A 10,493-nucleotide genomic window follows, 5' to 3' on the forward strand; every position below is an offset into this window, starting at 1 on the left:
TAATTCAGGTAGAGAAGTGAAACTTCATGCTGCCATCTCAGCAGAGAGCCTGGGCTGGCACATGATCACAAGCAAGCAGCAGAGTGAAAGAAAAGAACTGGTTCTGCTTCCACTGCATCCCTGTGTGTGGTGAGGTGGTGTTGGGGTCCCCCAGTGCCAAGGGCAGAGCTGGTGCAGACCCAAAGCTCTTGAGCAGGTCTGAAATACTCCAAGGATTTTGGTTCTGCAATTGTGACCAAGGCAGTAGCTGAGCTGCCTTCAAAGCAGAAGATGCCAGGCCTGGCCTGATGCCAGTGCCCTGCATTAGTGACAGTCAGGTCACATACCTGTGCCTATCCCCATGCTCTGTTAACCTTTGGATGGGCATCCTCTCTTTCAGATAATGGGTACAGGGAATGCCTTGCGAACGGGAGCTGGGCAGCACGTGTCAACTACTCCCAGTGCCAGGAGATCCTCAGTGAAGAGGTAGGAGCTTGGGAGTCCCTGGGCTCTTGGCAGGAGTGCAAGAGACAGATGATGGAGTTTTGAAAGGCAACAGCATCCAGGCCAGGAATGGCCCATGGGAGCTGAGGGCTGAGCATGCAGCAACATTCCAGTGATAAAGTTGGCATGTGGCAATTATGACCCCTTCTTGATTTGCATTTTTATTCCCCATCAGAAATAAAGCCATGCCTGTTTCCATGTCCATTAAAAATCCAAGAGGATTGGCAGGGTGAGGTCCCCAGGGCCTCTGGGTACAAATCAGCCCTGTCACTTTCCTGCAGCTCCCTCCTGACACTCACTGAAAACCCCATCCTTCCCTGCTGGCAGTAAAATAAAGGAGATATTTAGGAAGCTGAAAGAGATACAAAAATGGGGATCAAGCCCCTGAATAGATCAAGCCACCCCTTGAAGCAGAGAAGAGATATGAGTTTTTCATTTGCAGTTGATATCAACTCTGATATTTAAAATGCTGATATCTCTTGCCATGAATGTTTTTTTCACTCACTTAATTGCTTATTTACTGATTGGATGAGTGCCTAAGAGCAGGAGTGATCAATTAATTCAATTATCACACTTTCCTCTGTCCAAATTAATCCAAGCCTCTCAGTTGCCCCCAGGGCAGTGGGGGATGAACTGAGATATAAGATTCTAGCAAGCTCAATTGAGTTCCAGCAGGGTTTCCTCAGAGGAGGGGTTGGGAAGTCGCAGCATTGAGTTGTCCTGTGAGCTGCTCTGGTACAAGTGAGATGTGAAACCAGGCTGGTGCCTCTCCTTCCCACATTAGCCCCACCTTCTTCCATTCCCACTGTCCTGTCCCAGGGTGAGCTCCCATTGCTTCCTGAAGAAGGGCCCAGAATTTGAGGTGCAGCTGCCAAAGGTGATGTGGTGGAGGAGGTGGGTTTGTGCTAGTACTAGGGCTGCTGTTGACCCTCTGCCCATCTCCCCCACTCCCAGAAGAAGAGCAAGCTGCACTACCACATCGCTGTCATCATCAACTACCTGGGTCATTGTGTTTCGCTGGGGGCCCTCCTCGTGGCCTTTGTCCTCTTCATGCGCCTGCGGTGAGTAACAATCCTGCTGCCGTGTTCCTGCAAGGTCATCTCAGGCAGGGATGGACCCAGCTCCTCTGCTTTGCCATCTACTCTGCCACAGCCATTGCCCTCCAGGCTGGAGAGATCCTGCCTATCTCGGGGTTGTTTTCCTTTTGCTGCTTTTTTAAAGCATCTAGTTACGGAGGCAGAGGGTCCTCCTTGGTGCCTTCCACCTCCTAGTCTTCTTCATGCCCCCCTCACCCAGGTCCCAGCAGGTCACCCTTGAGGTCCCAACAGAGACACTCAGCTGCACAAACAGCACTGTCCCCAATCCCCCTGCTTTGATGGTGCCTTGTTCCACCCCTCTCCAGGAGCATCCGGTGCCTGAGAAACATCATCCACTGGAACCTGATCACAGCCTTCATCCTACGCAATGCCACGTGGTTCGTGGTGCAGCTCACCATGAACCCAGAGGTGCACGAGAGCAACGTGGTAGGTGCAGCTCTTCCAGGCTGAGCCCAGTCCTGAGCAGCTGGGGGGTGTGAGGACCCTGGAGATCACAGAAATGCAAAGTGGTTTGGGGCTGAAGGGACCTTAAGGATCATTAAGTTCCAACCCCCCCTGCCATGGGACACCTTCACTACCTCAGGTTGCTCCAAGCCCCATCCAACCTGGCCTTGGACACTTCCAGAGATGAAGCAGCCACAGCTTCTCTAGGCAACCTGTTCCAGGGCCTCACCACCTTGCCAGGGAAGAATTTCTTCCCTAAACCTACTCTCCTTCAGGTTGAAGTCACTAAAATGTGGCTACAAAAGCAACTTCAGAGAACAAATAGGGCTGGCTGGTGGCTGGCAGGCACCCCCTGTGTATGAGAAACATAGGTTTGATTGCTCTGCCAGGGTCTGTGCTGCTCCATGCATCGATTGCACCACTGTGGCACAGAGCTCAACAGGCTCCACATCTCCTGACAGGTTTGGTGCCGCTTGGTCACTGCTGCCTACAATTACTTCCATGTCACCAACTTTTTCTGGATGTTCGGCGAGGGTTGCTACCTGCACACGGCCATCGTGCTCACGTACTCCACGGACAAGCTCCGCAAGTGGATGTTCATCTGCATCGGCTGGTGTGAGTGCCAGCCTTCCCCTCACCCAGCGGTACCCAGGCTTTAGTGATGGCTGATGCCCCCTCCAGCCTCTGCTCCAGCTCTGCTTGCACTCAAAGAGCTGCAAAAAGGGGGCCAGGGGCAGGAGGATGGACACTTGATTTGCATAGACACCTCATCTCACTGGGTGGTTTTTGTGTGAGAAAACCTCTGTTATGGTGTGGTTTTGTGGTGACCTTGCACGTCTGAGACTCACCTTTGTGTTCCCCTGCAGGTATCCCCTTTCCCATCATCATTGCCTGGGCCATTGGGAAGCTCTACTACGACAATGAGAAGTGAGCCTGATTGCTCTTATCATCTATTCTTCTTTCTATCCCAAATTCTCAGGGATCAGTTGTGTCAGGAATTCTGTCAGGGAGGAAAAAAAGGATAATGTTCTTCCATTCTTTCTTTTATCCCACCTTTCACCTCTCTGCAGCACAAGCCCTGCCCCTGCTGGTTTCCCCTCAAAAGGCAAATGTGATTTTCAAGGGGAAAAAGATATTATACCAGATTTCCTACAATAGATTTGCTAAAGGGATCTGGGTTTTAACCAGCAGAGATCTAAATTACCCCCACCTGAGCCATTTTCACAGGCACCTGCTGATGAAGGTCTTAACAGGTACCTGAGAGTTCATTCCAGAGTGGGAAGTTGAAGGGAGCCCGTTGAGATAAATGGCAGCTTGTTCTGTTTTCCAGAGGCAATTTTCCCTACCAGCTGCAGAAGTCCTGTGCTACTCACACAGGCACTGATTGAACAACCCTGACTAGGTGCTCCCAGGACAGGGATACACCTGAGTGAGCACCTGCAGGGTTTGCTGAGGACAGAACTGACCTAGACCTGTGTGTGAGGTTATGGAGAATCATGGAATATCCTGAGCTGGAAGGAACTCACAAGGAACATCGAGTCTGAGTCCTGGCTCTGCACAGACACCCCAACAATCCCACCCAGTGCATCCCTGAGAGCATTGCCCAGAAGCTCCTGGAGCTCTGGTAGCCTTGGGGCAGTAACCATTTCCTGGGGAGCCTGTTCACTGCCCAAGCACCCTCTGGGGGAAGAACTTTTCCTCATATCCATCCCAAATTCCCCTGTGACACAACCTCAGACCATTTCCTTGGGTCCTACCCCCGTCACAGGGAGCAGAGATGGGGGCTCCCCCTGGGGAGGAGCTGCAGCCCCTGATGAAGTCTAAACTCAGTCACCTCTGCCCCAGCTGAACATTCCAAGTGTCCTCAGTTGCTTCTCATGTGACCCCTCCAGACTGCCCCCATCTTCATGTCCCTCCTTTGGATGCTCTCTAAAGGCTTCAGATCTTTCTTGTATTGTTGCCCCCAGCTGCCCCCAGGATGCAAGGTGAGGCTGCCCCCATGCAGAACAGAGTGGGGACAGTCACCTCCTTTGTGAGGAGGGTGTCCCTGCTTGTCCTGCAATAACCAGCTCCCACATCCATATGGGGCCCATAAACACTCCCACATGCACCTCCTTTTACTGAGTTCCCAGGAAAGCTATCTCACAATGGCTGCAGCAGTTTGAGTTTTAGTGCTTTCAGCTCACAGACAGTGACTTACAGAGATTGTGCAAGGACAGGAGTCTATCCAGGTCACTCCCATGTCAGGCTTGTCCTTGCCTTGCAGGTGCTGGTTTGGGAAGCGAGCAGGTGTTTATACTGACTACATTTATCAAGGCCCCATGATCCTGGTGCTTCTGGTAAGAGGAAATTGACCTTTTGTGTGCTAAATAGAGACCTTCTCTATGCAGCTGGGTCACAGCTGCTTCTGTACAGGGTATTGCCCCCTCCTTTAGCTTCACTCTGCTGGGCTGGTTCTGCTGCCCCACAGCAGCACTGCCCCTCAAGCAAACTGCCCCTTGAGCAATTTTGGTCTTGGGCTGGGCTGCAGAAGGAGCCTGGAAACCTCACTCTGACAGGGGTGTCCCATCACCAGCCTCCAACATGCATCAGTAGGTCCCTCATCCTTGCCATGGCACTATTTGGGTGTGGGGATGCTTTGCCAAGCATTTGCAGAAGCCTGGGATCCTTGACTCCATTACCTGATCCTGATTCCACCTCTCTGTTCCTGGTCCCCAGCTGAATAGCTGTGCTTGATCCAAGGGTCCAATGGATGGGGCTTTTTCTTTTGGGGAGGGACAAAGAAGAGCAGAGGTGGCAGGTCACAAGCTGAGGGTCCAACCTGTGTTTGCAGGGGGAAAGCCATGCACAAAGTCCCAAAACTATTCCTTCCTCCTTGGCCGATGCTGAGAAAGTTCAAGGGAGTAAAAATCACTGGCAGAATGGAATAATTAATCCTGCTTCCCATTTCTTAGCCTGACATGCAGCCAGGCCACTACTAAGTCCTGTCAATTGTGTTCAGCTCCAAAGACTCCTTCCCATTCCCTCATTAGCAATTTGACAGCCAAGAGAGCAACCAGGCAGACCCTGGATGTAATGGCAGCCACTCTCTACCTTAGATTGTTCCCCTCCCTCTGCTTTTTCACCTTCAGCCATTCCTCTAGCACTTGTCCTTCTTTGGCAATCTCCTGGCATGCCCTGCTGCCCTGATCCCCTGACCAAACTCCTAAATCTTATTATTGAAGTGTTTTTTAAAAAGGCAGACATCCTCTCATGGTGCATGGAAGGCAATCGATCAGGTTCAAGAGGAAACATTCCCATTTCCCCTGGCTCCCCCTTCCCCCCCTGCCCATTGCAGAGGAAATGGGAGGATATAATGAGGGACCAGACACTAAGCAGTGACCCTGTTCCTCCAGATCAACTTCATCTTTCTATTCAACATTGTCCGAATCCTCATGACGAAGCTCCGAGCTTCAACCACGTCAGAGACGATCCAGTACAGGTAAGAGCACGAGTGACCCTGCTAGAAGCAAACCTAGGAACTGAGTTCTCTCATGATAGTGGGGATGGGAACAGCCCCATTAGCCAGGTAGCAAGGGGATGGGAGCATGGAGAGACACCTAAGAGCACCTCAAATGCTCTTTGGAGGCACATGGTCATTAAATCTGGCCAGGGAGAGCCTTGTGATGTAGAGTGTGGATGGCTGTTTCTGCCTTTGAAGTGAACTCTTGGGATTTGAGTCTCTTTGCAAAAGCCTGTTCTGGTGGGACCTGATGAGCTCTCCAGGCTGGGAGCTGCAAATCCTGGCATGGAGGTGAGAATTAAATCAGTGCTTGACAGAAAAGCAAAAGCTGAGGAAGCTGATGAATCAATGCCACCCCAACACCTCCTTGTAAAGAAGAAGAAAGTACTCCCACAGCACAAGGCAGGAAGATTTAACCCCTCCTTGTCTGTTGGGGAATATTTTGCAGTAAGAGGTGCATGGTCAGAGCAGCTCTCCAGAGTACCTGGGATAGAAGACACTTTGGGCTTCATCATTGCCTTTGTCTGGATTATTTTGTGAGCAGGAATTGGGGAATCTCATGGTGTACTGGGTCAAGATAAGCTGTTTTGAGGTGGAGGATGGCTTTTTCAGCTGAGAAAGGATAAATTCTGGTTCTATTATTGGGAAAGCTACACCAGTGAATGTACTGTACTGTAGTTGTCCATCTCCTGTCCTTGGTTCCCTCCAGCTCCTCTATGTCATCAGCCCATTTGTGTCAGGGCCTGTTCTCTCCTCTAAATCAGAGATGCAAAACAAGTCCCAGTCCCCCTCCCTGCCCAGCTCAGACCCTCCAGGGATGACCATCTACTGTTGGAATCTGTCCATTAACAGGATTTTTAAGCAAAAAGTGATGACTTGGCATTGTTCTTGTCCCCTGATCCAAAGGAATGAGGTGCCAAGCCCCAATCCTTCCCACACTCTCTGTATCAGCACTATGACTTTTCACAAACTGTACTTGTAATTTCATCAAGATATCAAATTAATTACCTGAGATAAGGTTTTCACAAACTCGTGTTGAAGGGTGTGAGTTATTATACCCTCCTTAATTCCTTTTTAATTGAGCTGTAGATCAGCCAAGCAATCATTCCATGCCAGCTCAAGGTCAGGCCTCTGCTCTCCACTGCTCTTTTCTGAGTGGAGAAGCAGAGCAGGGGCCAAGTGCTCAAACTAGCCCAGTTCCTTGGGAACTGCACTGGAAAACCAATGGATGCAGCCCAGCTTGGCTCCATCCTCCCCTACTCACTGGTTTTCAAGTCCCAGCAGACCAGTCCAAGCCGTGCTGGTGCTGGGAGTGGGATGGGCAGAGTCCTTGTACCCAGGGCTGCACTGTAGCAGCTCAGGTCCCTGTTTTCTCCCTAGGAAAGCAGTCAAGGCCACACTGGTGCTGCTGCCCTTGCTGGGGATCACCTACATGCTGTTCTTTGTCAACCCCGGGGAGGATGAGATCTCCAGGATAGTCTTCATCTACTTCAACTCCTTTCTGGAGTCTTTCCAGGTAATGGTCCTTCACACTGGCTCCCATCCCGGTCCTTTCACCAAGGAGGAGCCCATCCTGGCTGATGCCTCATCCTGCTTCTGCCCCTTTCCAAAACTAGACATCCCCAAACCCCAGAGCTGTTCCAAAGCTCCGGGCTCGGGGGTACCTGTTTGCTGTGACTCTGCTGCTTGTCTCCTTCCAGGGCTTCTTCGTCTCTGTCTTCTACTGCTTCCTGAACAGTGAGGTGAGCACAATGGGCTGGGGGTTTTTGTGGGGGTCTACACCCTTCCTTGCAAGCAGACAAGTTCAGCATAAGGCTCTACTGCTGCCCAGGGCTTGAAGGGTTCTAGTCCCTAATTCCCCATCTGAAGGTCTTTGGTGATTGGAACTGGTGCTTGATCTCCAGCCCCAGGTACATCTGCAGCCCCAGATTTTGCCCAGATAGGAACGGCTGCTGTCTGTCTTCTCCTCTGAAGGAGGAAAATCCACCCCCAAGAACAGATGCTCTCATGGTGCAGCAGAGCCAAGGGCCCTCCCTATCCCAGGGAAATCCTTCCCCAAGGTGAGCCCCATACACATGTGGATTGCACATGGATGAGGATATCTCCCAGGCTCTGCCCCAAAACACAAAGCAGAAAGCAAAGGAGAGTAGAAGTGAATCCTGGGGCCAGATATTTGGGCAGCTCTTTCCTCTGCCTCCTCCAAATGCTTCCACACCTTTGCTGACTCAAGAAAGTTTACCCTGCATGAATCTGTTTTGTTAGCAAATCACATATCATTAATCCATTTTTGGCTGGAGGAGTGAGGAGAAGGATGGCTGGTGCCTCTGTGTGATGACCAATGTCCCTCATTGATCCCGCCCAGGTGCGATCGGCCGTGCGGAAGCGCTGGCACCGGTGGCAGGACAAGCACTCCATCCGTGCCCGTGTGGCAAGGGCCATGTCCATCCCCACCTCCCCCACCCGTGTCAGCTTCCACAGCATCAAGCAATCCACGGCTGTCTGAGCCAGGAGCGAGAGGCTGCACCGGGAGCTGACGTCCCCACTGCTGTGGGGAGCCCCTGGGAGGGGGCACGGCACAGGAGCAGGTCCTGCCGGCGGCCCCAGCCCCCCAAGGAGAGCATGAACTCACTCGGTCATGGGACACCTGCACAGCTCCTGCCCCATGTGCTGGGCAGGCCTGGAGGACAGGACAGGGCAGCTGAGGTGCTGCTTTGTCATCTCCCTGGCAGCTGTGTGACCTGCTGGTATGGCAGAAAGAGCCAGAAGGACCTGGAGAGGTTGCAGCAGCTTTCTGCCAGCTCCATCCTGGGCATAATGTCTCGGGGTTTGGGCATGATTTATCAGGTTTGTCTGCTTTGAGGTGACAGGAAACCAGGATATTGCTGGGACAGCTTATGGGGCTAATTCCCTGGGAAGCTGGGTCAGCCTTCCAGTGAGAACATGCTAGAATGTTGCTGGTGGGTGGGGAACCCTCTAGAGGAGCCAAAGTCCTATGTGTGGGAAGGGGATGGATGGAGAGCCCCAGAGTGATTGTAGACATTGATTCACGTGGCTGTGTTTTTGTAGCACTGGGGTTGAGTCCTTCCCCTGTCTCTTGCTGTGTCTCCTGGTGTTCTGTAACTGCTGCTTGGTCTGACTAGGTCATTTCTCATCTTGACACCAAAGGTGGGGTAAAGCAGTGGGGTGGGAGAGGGGAGGTAACTCCCCCTCCCATGGGGATGGGTCCTAGGGGCTCTGAACAGCCACACAGAGTTGGCTTAATCTGGAGGGAAGCACAGGAATTAGTTAAATTCTCTGGTTCAGCCCAGATGGATCCACAGGTCTCTGCAAAGCCCTCAGGCTGACTCCATGTCCCTGCTCAGAGGGTGGGAAGGTGAGGGAGCCCTGCAGTGGAGCGGTGGCTGAGGTCCCCAAAGGCAGATACTGCGGGACAAGCCCTGGCTCTGCCTCCTTCTCCTTGCCCTGCTTTTACCTGGGTAGGTGGGCCCAGTGCCAAAGCTGCTCCTTGCTCTTGTGCAGAGGATGGGACCAAACCATCCCCACGTTGGGGTTAAGTGCCTTGGAGGAGCAGCAGCCTCCTTCCCTCCCTTCCCTCCCTTCCTATCTCCCTCCCCCTTCTGGGGACTCCAGATTATCCCCAGTTCCCCCTCCTTCATTGCCCTCTTCCATGTGGTCACCAAAAGCAGCTGAGCAGAGGAGTGGATTTGCCCTGACCTCTTTGGAGCCACCTTTTACTTGTCCCATACAAGGTCTGGGGATGCCCAGGCAGGAGACAGATTACAGCAGGTTTATGGGCTGCCTGCCCTCTGCATGCCAGGGATTTTGCCACTGGGGCCATACAGGGTCTGGTGTGAGCCCCTTCACACTTCTGTGCCTCAGTTTTCCCAATATAAAGAACAGGCATAAATGTTTCCTGCCATGGGGAGATTTACGCATCTTTGAAATTGCAGTATTTTGTGATCTCCTCAGGATATAGCACCAGAAAGGAATAAAATCTTGCATCTTTTTATTTAAAGAGAAGCATAGGGAAAGTCCTCTGGGTTCTTTCTTCAAACATTTGTGAAATTCAGTACTTTAGAGGAAATTCCTCCCACTTCCCTTCATGTCTACAATGCAGCAAAACTGGAAATATCCCATTGACTCCAATAATCTGCTGGGAACAGCAACAGTACCCAGTATGACACAGTGACCACAACAAGGACCATACACATAGAGAACATTTCAGTCTTTGTTCAAGTTCAGCCACTGCCAATAGTCCCCAAAACTGCCCCTTCTTCAAAATATGGGTGTGAAAAAGACCCCTGGAGTTATGCAGTGGGAAAAGTGGCAGCTTCCAGCTCTATGGACACTTTCTGCTGGTGCCCTACAAGGAGTACACTTGCATTTTCTGTGTCTTGGTTTCTCTGTTGGGTACTTCAGCAGGAGCTAATAATGATCTGCTGGCAATGGAGAAGGGGAAATGTCCCAGAGAGCTTTTTTCCTCATCCCTGCAAGTGATGTTGCCAAAAAATTATGTGCTACATGTTCAACTTGGATTTTTCTAAAATGGGGTCTTTTGGTGGAAAGAAGCTGGAAATTGAAAAACCAAAGAAAGAAACCCAAACAGAAGCATCTGTGTTCACATCACTGGTTTTCCCTTCTCCTCTTGGTGATCTGCTCCAACTGATGTGACTTTGCTTTCCGTAGCTGGAGTGTGTATTCTCAGTCTTGTTTGATTAAAAATACTTCAATTCCTCTTACAAGGGCTTTTGGAGCATGTTTATCTTTTGGAAAAGACAACCCTGGCATGGCCCCTCCCCAGTTTCCATGGGATCATCCTCACACTTCAGTGGGCTCAGCATCCCACTGGTCCAGAGGCTCCTTTGTCTCCTTTCTACCCCAACTCCATGTGCCCAGAGCATGGAGGCGGCTCTCCACAAAGGTATCTACACCATCTCATCCAAGAGAATCCCACACAGGTTTTCCAG

General features: G+C 51.4%; 1 protein-coding gene across 1 annotated transcript in view; it reads left to right on the top strand.

Moving 5' to 3' along the window:
* The window catches only part of CRHR1 (corticotropin releasing hormone receptor 1), a 29,072-nt gene extending 18,804 nt beyond the window's left edge, over positions 1–10,268 (top strand). The window contains exons 4-13 of the mRNA XM_071450778.1: positions 380–465; positions 1,438–1,544; positions 1,886–2,006; positions 2,486–2,639; positions 2,891–2,951; positions 4,291–4,363; positions 5,420–5,505; positions 6,907–7,042; positions 7,227–7,268; positions 7,889–10,268. Of these exons, the coding sequence (XP_071306879.1) occupies positions 380–465; positions 1,438–1,544; positions 1,886–2,006; positions 2,486–2,639; positions 2,891–2,951; positions 4,291–4,363; positions 5,420–5,505; positions 6,907–7,042; positions 7,227–7,268; positions 7,889–8,029 (1,007 nt within the window). The 3' untranslated portion in view covers positions 8,030–10,268. The remainder of the gene's footprint in view (positions 1–379; positions 466–1,437; positions 1,545–1,885; positions 2,007–2,485; positions 2,640–2,890; positions 2,952–4,290; positions 4,364–5,419; positions 5,506–6,906; positions 7,043–7,226; positions 7,269–7,888) is intronic.
* Positions 10,269–10,493: the final 225 nt, after the last annotated feature.

The sequence above is a fragment of the Agelaius tricolor genome, unplaced genomic scaffold (assembly GCF_023055355.1).
Source record: "Agelaius tricolor isolate 1412-34295 unplaced genomic scaffold, bAgeTri1.0.p SCAF_31, whole genome shotgun sequence".
In the NCBI taxonomy this organism is placed as follows: Eukaryota; Metazoa; Chordata; class Aves; order Passeriformes; family Icteridae; genus Agelaius; species Agelaius tricolor.